Source organism: Meleagris gallopavo, chromosome 28 (assembly GCF_000146605.3).
Source record: "Meleagris gallopavo isolate NT-WF06-2002-E0010 breed Aviagen turkey brand Nicholas breeding stock chromosome 28, Turkey_5.1, whole genome shotgun sequence".
Taxonomy (NCBI): Eukaryota; Metazoa; Chordata; class Aves; order Galliformes; family Phasianidae; genus Meleagris; species Meleagris gallopavo.
In genome coordinates this window covers 998,536-1,016,251 of record NC_015038.2, presented here as the reverse complement: position 1 = coordinate 1,016,251, position 17,716 = coordinate 998,536, and the positions used below count along the sequence as shown (strand labels likewise).

Here is a 17,716-nt window from a genome sequence, read left to right as displayed (position 1 = left end):
GGAGCCGCTTTGTCCCGGTAATGGAGCCCCGCAGCCCCTCCCGCCGCTCCCTGAGGTATCGCCCTCTCCTCGCGCCCCTTTCTTCATCCTATTAAAATCCTCCTCGTAGGGCGCTCTGACGGCGCGGTTACGTCGCTGTCTGACTTTGATGCTCTCCTGTGGCCGCCCTCGGGCCGCAGGAATGTTACAGGGCCTTACATGTGGCGAGGTTCGGCGTACAGATAGAGAAATTAGAGGATCGCGAGTGGATGCTGAACAACAGCTGGCTGCAGGGCTGGTTGTGCGCTGCGCGGCGTGTGAGCGCTTTGCTGTCGTGGAGTGAGATCACAGAACTGCAGCGTGGTGGGTTGGAAGGGACCTGAAAGATCACAGAACCATGGAGTAGTTAGTTGGCTTGGAAATAACCTTAAAGGTCACAGAACCATAGAGTGGTTGTCTTGGAAAGGACCTTACAGCCCCTCCAGCCCCTCTCCTGCCGTGGGCTGGGTGCTCCCCAGCTCAGGCTGCCCAGGACCCTTCCGTGGCCTGCAGCACCTGCAGCTCTGGGGCACCCGCAGCTCTGGGCAGCACTGGTGAGCCAGAACCTCACCACTCTAGGTGAAGGATTTCCCCCTAACGTCTAACATGAATCTGCCCTTGTCCTATCGCTATTAGGCCTCGTAATGGTTCCTATATAGAAGCTTTAGTGGTGCAGGGGGTTCTGGGTATCTTTCTTTACAGCACGTTCTTAGTCACTTCCTCTGACAAATTGTGCTGTTTTAGAGTTTTTTCTGTTGGTTTCTGTCTCCAGCAGACTTTCGGTTGTTCTCAGAGGGCTCTGGAGAGGTGAAGGGCTGAACTCAGCTCTTGGGGAGATGTGCGTTATATTTCCACATAGTTTTGTAGTTGTGCCATGTGTCTTTTAAAGATACCATCAGGATAATTTTTTGAGAGCTCTGCTATAATGCTGTGTCCTGGTTTCTGAGTGAATAACGACTTGTTTTGTTCTGGACTTACCTACTTTCTTTTTTTCTCTTGTCCAGCTACAAACACACAGTGCTGATCACCACTAGTGCTCGTGGTTGGAAAGGCTGTTTTCTACATAGTATGGATGTTGTTGAACAGTAACTTCCAGTGCTGACATATTTTTATTTATTTTTAAATGCACTTCATAACCACACAGCGACTGTAGCTACTTTCCAGCACTGCTGACTGATATTGCCACTAACTTTGACTGGAGTGGAGAACTGTGCTATTTGGAAAATGGTGTGCTTATTTTCTTAAACTTCTGCTTCAGTGCTTTTTCAAGCAGCATATTCAGTGGTTTCTACCCCTGAAGTTAAAGAAACTTACATATACTTTGTGCTTTACGTGGTGCAGTAAAAGCTCAGCCTCCAACTTTGAGGCACAACTCCCCAACAGTTATGCTATTAAAATACAAAGCTGCTCTGCTTAAGTCTTCTAAAATAAGCTTAGCCGGGTTGTTTGTAAGGTTCCTTCCATAAAATCTAGGCTTGAAGCCACAAGGAATGTCTTTTTAACATCTTATGTTCGATGCTATTTGACTTGATTACTTACAAGTTTTTCTGTATGAAGTTAGTAAGAAAGCTTAGCAACCTGATTTTTGTCAGGGTAAAATTGGTAAGTATTAGGAATTCTCTTATTATGGTTAAATATAGAAATGCAAAACTAAAACTTTTATGGGTCTGACCACAAACGTTTCAGGCAGCTGGATCTTGAGACATGTTTGGGTCATTGTTTTTACTTAACTGTCAAAAATGCAGATTTTGGCATGGCTTCATTGTTTGAAGCAGTTTCTGATCTCTGCAGATCTCAGCACTGGCAGGCAGGTGTGTTGGGCACAGCATTTGCACTGGGAGGTCTGGAGCTGCATGGTGCTCTTTTGTGTCCTTGTGCTGACTTTTCTCCTGTGACTTCTGAGGAACTAATCATGGAATTTCTGTGTTCTGGTGTGCTTTGAGCAGTGGGGAGCTGTGTGATAGGTGTTCCATCAGCCACAAGGTGGCTGCTGTGTGTTCTGTGGAGCTGGTGTGCTGGAAGCAGAGCAGGTGAGCAACAGGCTGCTGTTTGGGTTCTGAGTCCTCTCCTCAGTGCTGTTTGAAGGGGAGCATTGCTGGTAGTTAAGTCTGCAGACAGAACAGCTGTTAGTGGCTGAAGTGAGGCTGGCACATTACACTGTTCTGCTGGAGTGTCATTTCCTATGCTGTAAATGTTGCACCGTGTGAATGAAAGCCCATGAAGTGGGAAGACAGATAAAAGTGGGAAGACTTGATACAAAACTGTGCTGTTATTTAACCAAAAATACAAATGCAAGTGCATTTTACTGATGTCTCTGGTAATTTGTAATGGAATTAAGCACTTGTGGCAGCATGCGTTTTGCTGGCAGGTACAGTCTGTGGCTCTTTCTGTCTCTGTCGCAAGCTCTGGGATCACTGAGCTGTTCTTTGTCCTGGATACTGCTGTGTCTCAGACCCAGGGTTTAAAAAACTAGGCTTCAAAATAAATATCTAAATTGAGAGCAGCTAGACAAGAAACAGAACAAATAGTTCTGTGTTACAACTCAATTTTTCTGAAGTGAGTAAAACGAGCATCTTAATAGAACCAGGCTGTGAGTCTATGTGCTGCCTGGTTCATTGGGTTTTTCATCAAGTCTAGTGTTTTGCTTTAGCGGCGTCTTTTATATTCCAGGAAAATAAAAACAGCAGCAGCTGTGTGTGGGGAATGAGGGGGACAAACTGATTGTTCCTCAGAGCAGTACACTTTACTGCTGTAAGCATGACTAACTGCAGAGGTAATGGTAGCCATAAAGCTATGGTGTGTGGCATGTTGAGAAACATACATTTGCAGTACTTTCTTCTGATGGAGTGCCTGGTGACTCGGTCCGACTCATGGGCTCCACTGAGTAGGAGATGTTTTTTTTCACAATTCCTCCAGCAGTTCCTCCAGCTGCCTCTGCTGGAGGAGGGAGGGCAGTGACAGGGCTCAGCTGGGGCACTGCCACCTCTCCCTCTTCCCACATGGGTGCACTATTCAGCATCTTCAAGCAGATGGGTTTACAGATACCTGTAACCTGGACAGACTTTCACCGTGTGGTGAAACCTATCTTCTTTCTTCTTCCTCTCCAACTGAACAACAGTAGAATTGCTGGATGAGGAGCAATCAGGAAGCTGGTAGCCTTCTTTGTGCGCTCTGGGACGAAGAAAGTTCCTCGTAGCGTCTCCAGTACTTTCGGTTCATTACTGCACATCTTTCTTGTGTCACTTCGTTGTTGCCTTTGGAGAGCCCTGGAGGTCTGGCAGCCCTCTTGGGTCCTTCAGTTGCTTCTGGAAGGCTTTTCCTGGGGCCAGGATCTCAGGTTGTGTTTTTCCCACTTGTCTTTCATCGTTATTACCGGAGCTGCATTTCTTTAAGTATTTTGGACGTACATCTAAAGCAGAGTCAGAACTTGATGCCTCGCCCTCAAGACTTTTCATTCAAATAAGCAGTCATGACCAGACTTCTGCATGGCAGGATGTAAGCTCTGCTGGTTTCCATGGAAGTCCCTCGGGTTGTGTTGCTGGAATAGCAAATAACTGCAAACAGCTTGTTAAGTGCTTGCGTGGGGGAGTGGGTTTGGGGAGCGAGAAACTTAATTGCCTCTGTTATTTGTACATTAGTGCCATTCTCATGTGAAATGCTTTATTACTTACCTTCAAACTGAACTCCCACCATCTATTGAACAGAAGTATATGTTGGTGCCTCTGTGCTCGGTTCTTTCAGAACGGAATGTTCTGCCTCTGGTCCTGTAAGCTCTCAGCAGTGGTATTCCTGCACACCTCAGCTCCGCAGTGATCGACCTGCAGCAGTGAGTACGGCAGATCTGCCCTCCTAGCGGCAAGCGCCAGTTCTTCATTCAGAAAAACAGGGATGGCAGAGCGAAGGAATTGCATAGAGTTGCAAAATAACGTGGATTATAGGCTCAGAACTCCCCCACAAAATATGGCTCCCAAAAATTCCCTCAAATATATATATTTTAAAAAAGGATAGAAAGAGGTAAATGCATACAAGAAAGAAAGTACTTATAATTTCAGGGTTTGCTTGCAGATCTTCTACATGTAAGCACATCGGAGGCTGGCATCAGAAGCAGCCGTTTATCTGACTAGATGTGCCTTAACATGATCCTGAAATTGCAGGCACGCTACGGAATGAGGTGCAGTCTGGTGAGCACACTTCCCTTACAGAGACGTTGTGATGTGCAGATGTGAAAGTGGGAGAAGTATTAAATCTGGACTTTTTATCCTGCCGTGTGGAGCTTCGTGCTTTTGGATCCCCCTCCCCCCTCTTACTCCCTTCCACCCCGATAAAAACAAGGCACCTTACAGTGCTTGAAGCAGAGTCTTGCTGTGGTTTGGAGCCCTGGAAATCCCTGGGTGGATGGTGAAGGTGCTCCTTCAGCAGGAGGCTCAGATTGCTGCAGAGCTCGTGCCTGTGTGTCCTACAGGATGGGCCAGACTACTCTTCAGTCTTAAATTCTCCAAACTGAATTACATTTACGGATGCAAGTTTCATGTGTGTCATTTCTCTCCCAAATAAGGACTGCTAATGTTTGTAAAGGTAATGCTGGAGGCAGTCCGAAAATCATTTGGGTAACCAGTCGTCTTCAACTTCCTGCAGATGGGCATCAGTTCTCCAGGTAGCAAAGGAGTGACCAACTGAGATGAAGAGGACGAATACAAGAAGTACTTTGTTGGGTTTTATTATCACACAGTGGTTTGAAGACAAGGAAAAATACTTGTTTTGAAGAAGTCACTTTTTCTTAATGGCTTTGAGTTAAACCACGAAATTGCCTTCTAGAAGCATCTTGTTACTGAGGTGGAGAAAACAAAGGAGTTCTGAGCTGTGAAGGTGGAACTGCATGCAGAGATCTGGAGGTTGGGCTGTCCTTCCCGGCGCTCTGCGGGGAGCAGCAGTGCAGCAGCACCACAAAGCCTGGTTTTGCCCTGTGCAGGCCATGCTGGTCTCCCTGTTGTTGTTGGCTCTGCCTCTGTGCAAATCTGCAAGAGCACACATTGTGTAATCAGGGCTGCTTCGTGGTTTTTGGCCTCGTTTTTGTAGTGCAGACCAGATTCCGTGGGAGGCCGAGTAGTGAAAACAAGGTGTGTTTTCTCAACTCTTTGAAAGGTTTGAGAGAAACAAGTGATCGAACTCTGAGTTCTTCCAAGCTGGTATTGCTGTCCCTGCAGTGCATCGTGTTGTGTGAGCTTACAGGATGCAAACCTTTCAGGTGCACAGCCAGCTGCATGGCATTCTTCTCTGAGTCTGTTGGTTTAGAAGCACAGAGCTGGCTTCAGAAGAGCACCTCCTGTAATAACCATCTTCTAGCAGAGCTCTGCATCCGTCCTGCTAATGTCACACTGCTGACCTCTCCCCTGTCACACAAGCAAGCAGGATAATCAGGCACAGGAAATGGCTATTAATTCCTTTACACTGCTGGAGAACGGTGTGAAGTGATTCCTGTGAAGAGCACTCAGTTCTCTGCGCTTTTTTCTGTGTTTTTTTTTCCTTCTGTTTTTTTAATAAGATCTGGTGAAGATTTGTCTCCCACTTTTTTTGTATTTCTGAGAGTAAAGGGTACATTTTTCTTGTAGCGCTGCAGGAAGAGATTTGGAATTACTTCAGAAAATGCCTTTTTCACTTTGAACGCCCTTGCTGTGCTGTATCAGAAGGGCTGGGCTGTCGGCAGCCACCCCACCTTGCTGCTCGTCCCGCTTTGAATCCAGGGGTTTTGAATAGGCAAATAAAACCGGCTGGTGCAGGAAGATGAAGCATCTGCCCAAATTCCTAATTTTATTAGAGGGAAGATGGAGACAGGTAAACATCAAGAGGAGATGAGTCTATGCTCAGCCAACCCCCGGCCTGATTGAATTTGCAGGAGCTCGGCTGGGAGCAGCCCCTGGTCTCGCTGCAAGGCCGTCACCTGCAATGCAGTGCTGTGCATCTGCAGCTAGGTGGTGGAGGCTGGTCCCTCTCCTCCTCCTGCACAAAGCTCGGCGGCGTTCGGCAGGAACCCTTGGCCATCCATGTCCTCCCCTTCCTCAGCAGTGCCATCCGATTTTTAATGGCTTTTCTGAAAACTGTTGGGCTGTCTTCAGGGATATCCGTGTCAATGGGAGGCCGCGCTTCCTGCAGGTGGGCTACCCTCATTTACTCCGTGTCGTGAATTGCAGTTCTTTGGGCATTCCTGGGAGGATGAGGACTTTTTTGGGGGAGGGGAGGGATGGTCTATGGGGATGGGTTCGTGAGAGTTCCGTAGGAGCTGGCATTCTGCCTCAGCATTCCTATCTTCCTTCAGCAAAATACTACTTTGTTGTGGTGTAGTTAATTCTGGTGGTTAATTCTGGACATCGGGGGAGCAAAAGTAAAATGTGATGGAGGTGTTTTCAGGGGAGAAAAAGTACCTTAAAATGTTTGATTTTATTTTTCTTGGAGGGAAAGCTGTTAACCATCTTTTTTTCCCCGAAGGGTTTTAATACATTTATCTGCGTCTTGTAGTGCTGCTGACAGCAGTTTTCAGCTGTCATCTTTAAATCCAGGGCATGGATTTTCCTGCTGTCCTTTGCAGCCTTTTGTGCCTGGCAGAGCTCTGGCTGCGCAGAGGGTGCAGGCAGGTGAGGGCTGTGGTTCTGTGGGTTGTTTTTCTTTGGTATTAATATATCTGCACTGAGGAAGGCTCCTTTAATCCATATCTGCAGTTGATGTGGTCACTCGAGGGGAGGGAGGTGGTAAAATGTGTTGACATCTGATGGATGTTTGCAGCAAGACAAGGAATGAGATGTGTTTTAGAGGGCATTTCATAAAGGAAGTAGCACTGTAGAAATGTATGTGACCTGAACAGGGCTCTGTACCACATTATGGAGTAATGGGTTGTAAAATACAAGCAAAGTGCTTCATAGGAATTGGTTCTGGATCCCCAGGACAGGCTGAGCTGCGGGCTGCTGTGCTCAGCCCTTTCAGGATGGGTGCAGAAAGCTGAACAGGCGGGCGCAGTGCTTCCAGTAACTTCTGCCCTGGTGCACAAAACCTGTTATTGAAAATAACTTATTGAAAAGCATTGGGACTGCAGAGCAGCACGGTGTTTTGTCTGCATCAGTGATTCTGAAGAGGAATAATCTTTTGAACCCATTCCTGTTTGCTAGATCTTGCAGAGTCACAAAGTGGAAATCTGGAAACGCACTGGGGAGAATTACTCTGCATTACTTATGCTGTGGGTGTGGCTGCTGGGCTTCAATTCCCCATTCCCACCAGTTCGTTGTTCTGTTCCCTGTTTGTAGGGTTCTGCATATTAGCATCCAGTCTCCCCTTCGTGCCTTTTCTACCTGCTGTGATTCGGAGGCAGTCAGTGGCTGTTTGCAGCTCCTTTGTCCCTGCAGGAATGCAGCACTTTTATTTTAAGAAGATTTTTATCCTCCAAGACTTTTTCCCTTTTTTTTTTTTTTTTTGATTGTCTTGCCTCCTGACTCGTAGCTCTAAGGCTTAGGGCAAAAATGATCCAGGTATGAAACATCCTGGAGCTGGATCAAGCTACGGGGCAGCTGATAAATGCCTCAGCCTGAGGGCAGTGGAATGGCGGTCGGTCTGTCTGTCTGTCTGTCCATCTGGCAGTCCTGTTGGAAGGCTCAGAACCTCTTGTAGGGTGCCTGTTCCAGTAGGGAGGTTGGACTCGTTGATCTCTTGAGGTCTCTTCCAGCTCCTTCGATCCTGAACCACTGCCTGCTTTGCTTATCTGTTCCTGAATTTGGCAGTCAGCAGGGCTTTGTGGCTCTGAGCACAGAGCAGAAGGCATTGTGGGGTGCTGTGGTTGTGTCTGGGATGACCTTGTGGCTCCTCTTGTATTTAATGAACTTCAGTTCCTGCTGTAAATGCTTACACGTTCAGTCACAATCCTATTGGAAAGAGCAATTTTTTTTTCTCCTTTCTATGCTCTGTAAGTACTGAAGATAACCACAGTCTTAATGTGTAGAAACAGAACGTAGTTGATGTATGAAATCGCAGCAGGTGAATGTTGAACGTGCGTTCTGCTGTGTAACTGCTGAAAAGTTGTCGTGTTCATTTTTGTCGTGAGTTGATGCAGTGGATGTGACCCGACTCCAACTCAGGGGCTGCAGAACCTGCATCCCAAAGCCCACGTGCATCCACAGTACCGCTGGGTAACCTGCAGCTGTCTCAGAATTTAATCCTCCCTTGAAGAAAACAAGTTGGATTTGAAATAGAGTCGAATATACCTACTGCTTCTCAGGGAAAATAGTCTCAATACAGGAAACTTCTGCTGATTCACACTGATGGAGACTGGGCGTCTGGAGTCGTAGAGGCAGCAGAATTGCTGAATGCTCATTTCGTCTCTGGAAAGTGAAGGGAGCAAAGGGCACGGGTTCTAAAATGAGGTTAATTTTTTCAAAAGGAGTAAGGGTTAATTGAAGGTAGTATTCAAAATAGCCTTCATGAGCATTTAAATCTTCAGGTTTTGTGAGAGCATCTCAAAATCCAAATTTACTTCAGAAGGATCCTCTCTGAACTGAGGACTGAGGAGGAGTTCACAGGCACTGATATTTTGATGGACTCCCTGAGCTTTTGACTCTTACTCTTGTCTGACCTTTTTTTGTTCTACTGTAAAAGTGAATCTGGAGCCTTCAGCTGTCTTTCTGCTGGCGTATGACAAAATGTTTCTCCTTCCGGAGTAAAAGCGTGTAAACGTTTTTTTTCTGGAGGCCGAGGAATCCGTCGTCTTCATTATCTGCAATCTCTTATACAAAAAGCAGGTACTGAATTGTGTAACGTGAGACATGAGCTGTGCCCTCTTTCAGAGCCGACCCTCAGCACCGCGGCCCTGCTGCTCCCTCTGAGAACGATCTTCCAGAGCAAGAAGAAGAGATCTTGGGGTCAGATGATGATGAACAAGAGGATCCAAATGATTACTGTAAAGGTAAGAACTTACCTGTTTAAGGTGTGGCTTTTTCAATGTAATTAAGAATTTCCTTTGTTTTCCCATCTGCTGCGGACTGTTAAAATTAGACCATTTCTTTGATTATTTTAAGTAGTTTTTGAAACAGATGAAAATAATCATGGTTCTCAAACTAACCTGAAACAAACTGTTCTTCAAGATTGCTTCTGTTGTCAGTCAAGATTCGAGTTAGAGAGCTGTGCTTAATGCGTATTTGCTTCTCATCTGACAGAGGACTTTCCAAATGAGTAAATGTAGACATCCAGTTCTTTTTCATTAGAAAAAATGATACTTTGAGCTAAATTTGAGCTTTCATAAACTGCATTTTCCAAAGGTTGTTAGCCTAGTGAACCTCGGATGCTTTCTTTGAGGAAAGTGTTTCCTGCTGCTGCAGTGATGACCTGCACTAACAATAAGGAGAAGTTGATCAGGTTGGTCTGCCCAGAGCGATGGTGTTGCCCCATCCCTGGAGCTTCCCAGGGTCAGAGCTGGAGGGGCTCTGAGCACCTGGTGGAGCTGTGGGCCTCCCTGTTCAATGCAGAGAGTGGGGTCACATGGCCTTTAACAGTTCCTTCCAGCTCAAATGTTTCTATGATTGGTCCTCCTAGTTCAGTTATACTAAGATATTTTTCAGTCCAGCTATAGGGCTCAACACTGCTCTGCCTCTAATTTATATTCTGGCATGACCCGGTTAGATAAACATTTGTATTTGTGTATGTGATTATAGATACTTAAACACATGAAGTATGTATGCCTCAAGTTGTGATGCTTGTTCCACATATCTGTTCTTTAGCGCTTGTATGATCCCTTATTATACCAACCTCCCACTGTTTTTCCAGGAGGTTATCACCTTGTGAAAATTGGAGATCTCTTTAATGGACGCTACCATGTGATTCGGAAGCTCGGATGGGGCCACTTCTCCACTGTCTGGCTGGCATGGGACATCCAGTAAGTGTTCCTTTGCAAGAGGGCTTCAGCCTTTTTTTGCTGATATATTTCTTTTGCATACAAGAGCTACTTAGGATAATTCTGGAGACTAACTTCTTAGGAGCGTTAACAGACTCCAGTTTACTTACTGTGTAGAGGGAAGAGATTTGTGGCGATGAAAGTGGTGAAGAGTGCGGAGCACTACACAGAAACAGCACTGGATGAAATCAAGTTGCTAAAATCGGTGAGTGTGAGAGCAGGGCTCAACTTAATTCACTTCTGGGAGTTCAGGTTAGTCACATTCTTGATCTTTCTGGATTATCTTGCAGCGCTTCCCAGGGCAATAGATGTGCTCTGCGAAGTGTGTTCTTGCCTGGTTATCACCTTAAGGCATACGAAGATGACCCTCTTTTTTCTCTGCAGGTTCGCAACAGTGATCCAAATGATCCAAATAAAGAGAGAGTTGTTCAGTTATTAGATGACTTCAAGATTTCAGGAGTTAATGGTTCTCGTATCCTTTTGTAGAAGAAAGTCAAAGCTTTGCATACAGGTGTGAGTTCCCTGTGTAGCTGTCATGCCAGGGGCTGGCCTAGGCTTCCATTTCACTGCCTGAGGAAACCTGCTGTGAAATCATTGCTCTCTTTGGGCATCTGTTGCCTGCAAAGCTCAAACCTAGAATCATTCAGCCTGACGTGATATGACACAGTTGTGGAGACGATGCTGCTTAGTCATGCCTTTAACGTAAGAGCTGAGGTGGCTACATCTCATTTGTGAAACAGGTCTGAGTGGCTTACTGGTCAAAATACCTTTCCCATCTATCCCAGCTCTTCAATTTTGCAGGCAGCCTAGTGGTAACTTCTTACTTAAGTAAAGCATTGCAAAATGTCAAGGTGAATCATTAAAAACAGCAAGCATGTATGTGGTCTGTAACCTGATAAAGAGATTTTCTAGTTAGGGAAACATCTTACGTTGGCCTTTACCAACAGTGTTAAGAGGTCTAAAATATAGGATATTTTCAAAACAATACAATTTCATGAATTACCTTCTAATAGGCAGCTATTTGTAGGAAGTGGTACTAATGCATCCTTACAGTTTGAAAGCTGGATTTCCTTTTGTATGTTTGTGCTTTGCAGCATCTTGAGCTTTATATCACTGAGAGTTACTGTGCTGATGGAAAGGATCAGGCTGTAAGTTACAAACTTTCTAAAGCTTTTAGAAAACTGAGTATCTCCATAATGCATTTCCTCAAACATTCTTCCAGAACCTAGCTCTGAGTAAATGTTACTTGATCTTGTGTTTCTTTCACTCTTACGAAACACACACATGCTTCTGCCAGTGTAAAGGAGTAGTGTGAACTCTTGAGATCTTACAGAAAAAAGGCAAATAATGTAAATATTATTGAAGCCCAGGCTTGCAAAAAGTTTCTTTTGCTGGTGGGGTTGGTAACTTAGGGTAACTTCATTGTTTGGAGGTGACTTATGAAATAGAGATCTGATTATGTTTTCAGATGTTACTGGTGCAGAGAGATCTAGTGTTGGGTTTTGCCTGGGGCAAGAAAATGAATTGTTCCAAAGCTGACATTGTTAGCTTGAAGCTGTTTCAATACTAGCAGGAAATAGCAATGCGCAGTTGCTTGTGTAGCTGGCCTCCACCCAAAGCAGGAGATTGCTACTGCTGCTTTAGACCATTATTGTAACCAGCTCCCTGCTTTTCTATTTTACGTTTTAGATGACAGCACTGATGTCTGTAATAGGGTGGTGCTGTTTGGAAGCCAGCTGCTCTTAGCTGTGTCAGAAGGATGAGGGTTCTTCAATGTAGAAACAAAGGATTGGTAGATTTATTTCAATTCTCAGTCCTGAGAATGTAGGGCTCCTTGGGTCAGGAGTTCCATCTTTTTTCTTGACTCTCTTCTAGATATCTGTATGGTGTTTGAAGTTTTAGGGCATCATCTCCTGAAGTGGATCATCAAGTCAAATTATCAGGGGCTCCCACTCCCTTGTGTCAAAAAGATCATCAAGCAGGTATGTTCCACTTCTGGTGCACTGTTCCCCATGACCCAGTGAGAAGTCTTTGATGATGGGGGGTGGGAAAGTCTTTTTCAGGTACAAGAAAACAAAAGTTAAAAATCAGTAGTATGTCTCTTGTGCAGCAAAGTCGTTTTTGGGTTAATATTTACTTTCTCTACTGCAAAAATCTTCTGCTGCAGATATTTTCTGTCTCTTAAGCCCTGATGGAATGCCAATTTTGCTTTTAACCTCTTCTTACCCTGACTATTCCTCACAAATGCAAGTAATTCTTAAATTGTCACAGTGCAGTGCTCAATGGTGGACTAGCAAGTGAAACCTGTTCTTCCTCCCGCATGGTTGCCTGTTTCTACTTGTGAAATGGAGGGGCTGAGGAGAGCATGAGTTTTTGTATGGCATTGAAATTTTGATTTTCAGCTGTGCTAAGTTAAATAATGACAGCAAAAAGACAATTTTGAATTCATAATTAAAATCTTTATGCAAATCTGTATGTTATAGAACTCCAAAATTAGCACTGGTCACATTAGCACTAATCTGGAATATTCTGAAAGACAGCCGTCCTCTAGGCTCAGCAGGTTCAGACCATTGTAGGCAGCTGTGAATTCTGGTTGTGCAAATTCGCTCAATTTTGGTTTATAGTTATTTGCTTTTCTAATGGTCGGTTTCCTTCTCTCCTGTCTGCAGGTTCTTCAAGGTTTGGATTACTTGCACACAAAGTGTAGGATCATCCATACAGATATTAAACCTGAAAACATTCTTCTGTGTGTGAATGACCAGTATATCCGCAGACTGGCTGCAGAAGCAACAGAATGGCAGAGATCTGGGGCCCCCCCACCGTCTGGCTCTGCAGGTGCTTTTTTCATAAACGTTGGTACTGTTTTCCCCATCTCTCCCCAAGACATAACTGATTTCACTAGGGAAAACTTCTGCACTGAGCACAGTGGAACAATAACGGAAGTAACTATTGAAAAGGCAAATGCAAATTATGAAGTTAACCATTTTAACTCGGAAGTGCCTAGGAGTGTAATCATTTGCATAAGAAAAAATGGAGCGGGGATACATCCATGCTGAGATCTGCTTTTAATGCAGTTTTATTTTTATTGAGTGTAGGTAAATGGTAGGACAGCTGTATATTAATGCTGTCAAAACTACTAGAGTAAGAATACGGGGAGGTACTTTCAGCATTTTCTACCAAAGTATTTCCTTTATTGCATCATGCTGATAAAGTCCATTTTGGGATCAAAAGTCTCACCAAAACGACTTACCTTCTCAAGCTGTTCAAAGAAGTCAGAGAGCTTTTAATAGAAATCACTTCCTTCACTTACTGATGTTTCTAAAGAGCTGAGGGCAGATTTTCAGTTGTTGGTCTACAGAGTATTCATCTGTATCAGTGAGTAGTTCCCAAGAACTACTGCAGTACTGAAAAGCTCTATCGGTCTTAATTTTAAAACATCAGCATTTTGCTGAGCCCATTGCAACCTGGCTTAGCTGGGTTAGGTTAGGGAACCACGGTATTTTAATTTTTTGCATTTTCTTTTCAGTAAGATGCGTAATGTATGCAGTAAATGAAGCTGCATGACAGGAAGTGTAAGTCTTTGATATCCGTCAAGCAAGTTTATAATCTGGGATTTTAATTATGCATTTGCTTATTTAATGATTTTCTCATCTTTTTTTATTCTTGCTTTACTTGCATAGAGAAAATGTTACTGGTTCTCATAGGAAAAAGCTTATCTTAAGATAAAGAATCTGGTTGCAGTTTTTGAATAGAAACATACTGATTTACTAATCTTGCTTTCCATTTCAGTGAGTACTGCACCACAGCCAAAACCAGTAAGTGTAATGGCTCATATGTAAGTATCCATCTACTGCATTGTTTCATAATCTGGTTGGCAGTAAAGGAGAGCAAACTTCTTATAAGATCAGAAGGAAAAGTGTAATTTGTTTGTCATAACTGTAATCATCAGATTCAGTACTGTCTTAGAGATGTGAGCAGTTCTATCTCAAATATATCACCATCAATTATCTCTTTGGTGGTTTGGGGTCTGTTGTGAAGGTGACTGCTGTCTGTGGAGTCTGGGGTCCCTCATTTGCAGGGCCAGGACAGAAATGTACTGATAAGAACAAAAGACAACTGCTCTAAAAGCCTTAGAGTCTGCTCTAAAAACCTGAGAGTCTGCTTTGCTTCTGGGAGAACTGTCCCCAGAGTTTTCATCCCAGACTGCTTCCTCTGATGTTGAATAAATTAAAACTTGTGTTAGATTGAAATACGAAATAAAGTGAAATGTGACTGCTGCTTTGTAGGCTGACAAAATGTCAAAGAATAAGAAAAAGAAGTTGAAAAAGAAGCAGAAGCGTCAGGCGGAGCTATTAGAGAAGCGAATGCAAGAGATAGAGGAAATGGAGAAGGAAGCAAGCCCTGGGCAGGCACATCCTGAGGAGGAGGAAGAAGCTCAGGGCCCTCTGAAAATGCTCATAAAAGTTAGTCCACCCAATGAAAATGCAGACAAAAAGAAAGGTATGGACCAAAAATATTGCTGGGGTGGCAGCGTTCTTTCACTCGTACTGGTGTGAACAGACTGGGCATCTCTAAGAGAGGTGGCTCTTCTTCAGCATGCTTGCGTGACACTCTACTTGTCTAAAGAGGCTAGTCAATATGGTTTTATAAATTGAGTTAATTAATGATTGTGTTCAGGTACATTTTGAGAACTCTGCATTTCTGAGGCCTCAAACGGCTTCGGCTCTTACTTTTTATAGAATATTCTGCTCTCTTCTCCTTTCCCATTTTTCCAGCTGAAGTCATCGTACATGAACAGTCCGTTCTAATGGAAAGCAGCATAGAAAAATGTGTAGCAGAAATAAATTGCAATGGTGTGATACGAATGTCGGACTTCCCAGACTCTGGCAGTCAAGGGTCTGTGCGACTTGAGGATGACCTTCACAATGCCAACGACTGCGGCGATCACCCTCACACACAGGAGAACTTCCATAGCTGTAATTACAGCCAACGTAATGGTGATGTAGAGAACGGGCCTCGGGCTGCAGTGTCGGACTGTTTCGTGCCCTTAGTTTCAGAAGATTCCATGGTGTGTCAGCCTACTTCCAGCGAAGAGCAATCATTCAACCAGCAGGAGATCAGCCATTTGCAAGAAAGCATCCGGACAGAGATGCCATCAGAGGATGAGAATGAGAATAATAGCCCAGCAGACAACAAAGGTACAAGAGGAGCCATGTGAGAAAGGGCTCCTTTTTCCCTGATGTGGGAGACCTGGTACAACACTTCATCAGAATAGTGATAGAAACCACCATTTTGTAGGCTGAAGTTATCAGAACAATCAATTTGAACCTTTTTCTGCCAGGAGTAATTAACCTGGCAGTCTTATTCTGATACTGTCATTTGTACCTTCCAGTTGTGGCTGTAGCTTAGAATCCACAAGGGCTTCCACTGAAAAAATACATTTTTCCTTGAAAAAGTATTCCTTTTGTGATTTTTCAGTGTAGTTAGGAACTTAAATTTACTTGTCACTGGCTCTTCCATTGTAGGCTAGGTAGCTAGGTGTCTTTGGATAGCTGTTGCTCCACAATATGAGCAGAGCTGACTTCTCTCAGTTATTTGAGATAAGGACGTAGTTTCCCAGAGCTGGAAATGCAGACAGTCTGAAATAAAGGTTATACAGGGGGGAAAAAAAACGCTTCAGTAGTTTTGTTTAAAGTGATTTAAGGGGGAGAGGAGAAGCTACAAGGCATGTGGGTTTAAGAAAAGATATGACAGTCAGTAATGTGCTGCAGTTAACAGTAAACAACATGGAATGAGTTTAAGAAATTGAATCAATTGATGAATCTATCTTTTTTGCATATTTGAGTGAGGGTCAGATCAATATATCTGCCTGGAGTTGGAGGGAGAAGCTCCCACTTGTAATTCTTTTAAATTTCTCAGTAGCACTTATTTGACAGAGCACTGCTACAGAACTATGTGAAAAAGCAGCAAGTGAAACTTAAGATATTGACATTTTGGCTGCATTTACTTGAACGGTCCTGCCAGATTACTAGCTTTACTTCATGGAACTCTCCCCATATTGCATTCAAGATCTGCAGCTGGATGTAATTTAGAGAGCCAATATTGTTGCTCTCCACCAGGTTCAGTGAGGTTTTTTTCCCAGTATATACTTCAGCTCCTGCAGCTGTCTGTGTTACTACAGTGACTGATGACTGTCAAGAAGATGCTGTTGCATGTGGACTCTTTTCCTTCAAGGGTTTAGGAGGACCTCTTAAAGACTGGTTTTACTTCTGGCAGTGCCTTTATTTAAAAAGCACGTATTGATACAGGCAAACTTTTAAGTCTGTACTGGAAAACAATCCTCCCTGCATATGTTTGCTTGTCTTTCTCCTTAAAAATGGTGTCTCTTCTTGTTCATAGCGCAGACTGAAGTTGATTTTTATACTTTGGCTTCAGGGAGGGAAAAGTTCAGATCTTTAACCAAAAATCTCTTGTGGGTGGGGAGAGGCTTATAGGATTTGTATGACAGATGGTGAATCTGTCCATAGAGCTTTAATCAGCTGTTGTACATGATGCCTCTAGGAAAATCAACTGCTGGGAATTTCCTTCTTAATCCTCTTGAGCCCAAGAATGCAGATAAGCTTAAGGTGAAGATAGCTGACCTTGGAAATGCCTGCTGGGTGGTAAGTTTTAAAAACTTCTCACATCAACTCTTTAAATCTGCTGATTCGTTTGTGGTGCCAAGGCTGAATATATGAAAACAGAATCCTTTTTATACCTGCTTGGGAAAGCAGTCATAATTTTAAACTGCTTGAAAAAAAGTAGCTGGGACCGGTGATCCAAAGAGAGAAATGATCCTTTAATGTAAGATTTCAGCCTATGTTTTGGGTGCCTCTTTGGTCATTAGATTAACTCTAATTAGGCCTTTGAACAGTGTCACATACAGTGTGTAGAAATCTGTGTATGTGAAACTTCTGAGGGAGTCTGCAGCTCCTCTGGGGAAGGTTGAAAAGAACTGCACTGTGTCTAACTGTGTGCTTTATTAGCTTGTCAAACCATTTCACTGAATTCATGAGTACATGAAAGAGACTCATAAATAGTTTTATTCTTTGATGATTGTTCTATGCTGCTTTTAAATGTTTGAAATGTCAAGTGGAATAAATGTCTGTTTTACGTGGCTTTTAAAGGGGCAAAATACTTGAGATCTTAAAGGAAAATAAAGTGTTTCAGACTCAGTTCTGTGTCAGCTTGCAGTGGCTGGCAAGGCTGTCTGTGTTGCTGCTCTGCTGTATGGTGGCAGATAGGATCTGAGAGAAAAGGGTGCAGACTCTGAAACAGTTCTCCCTATTCTACTTCTGTGGCTTCTTTGAGTTGCTGGACTGCTTTTCTAAAGTGATGTCTCATGTAGAGCAGTTAAATGGTACTTGTAGGAATATAAGGAAAAACTTAACAAAGATCTGCAGCTTAGGTGAAATTTAATGGAAACGAGCTTTGATCTGCTCTGGCCTTCCAGGCTATTGATTTTTCTCCTTTAAACAATCCCTACCCATTGAGTAAAACGTTTCTTCTGTTTAGCACAAGCACTTCACTGAAGACATCCAGACCAGACAGTACCGATCCCTGGAGGTGCTGATAGGGTCGGGGTACAGCACCCCTGCTGACATCTGGAGCACGGCTTGTATGGTGAGTGCTGGCATCCAGGGGATTGTAGGCTGCTGCTGTCAAGTGTTCTGGTGAACTTGTGTGCTCTGTGCACTCTGCAGCCTGCTGAATCACGAGCCAGATCTAGCAAAA

At 43.8% G+C, this 17,716-nt stretch overlaps 1 protein-coding gene and 1 long non-coding RNA gene across 2 annotated transcripts; both read left to right on the top strand.

Moving 5' to 3' along the window:
• The first annotated feature begins 8 nt into the window (after window positions 1–8).
• On the top strand, window positions 9–4,275 carry LOC116217467. Its single transcript, XR_004162057.1, has 2 exons — window positions 9–3,844; window positions 4,071–4,275. It is a non-coding gene; the product is annotated as an uncharacterized LOC116217467 (long non-coding RNA).
• A 1,565-nt stretch (window positions 4,276–5,840) lies between these two features.
• SRPK1 (SRSF protein kinase 1) lies at window positions 5,841–17,716 on the top strand. Its single transcript, XM_019623148.1, has 12 exons — window positions 5,841–5,850; window positions 8,825–8,959; window positions 9,817–9,925; window positions 10,061–10,148; window positions 10,328–10,415; window positions 11,819–11,925; window positions 12,613–12,778; window positions 13,733–13,758; window positions 14,230–14,443; window positions 14,719–15,141; window positions 16,505–16,605; window positions 17,498–17,716. Exons 1-12 carry the CDS (start codon window positions 5,841–5,843, stop codon window positions 17,657–17,659), a joined length of 1,629 nt encoding a protein of 542 aa, XP_019478693.1. The 3' UTR covers window positions 17,660–17,716.

Coding starts and splice junctions, on each gene's coding strand:
- SRPK1 (XM_019623148.1), top strand. Junction 10,416..11,818: donor TTCAGGAGTTAATGGTTCTC/GTATCCTTTTGT, acceptor ACTCTCTTCTAG/ATATCTGTATGGTGTTTGAA. Junction 15,142..16,504: donor TAGCCCAGCAGACAACAAAG/GTACAAGAGGAG, acceptor TGATGCCTCTAG/GAAAATCAACTGCTGGGAAT.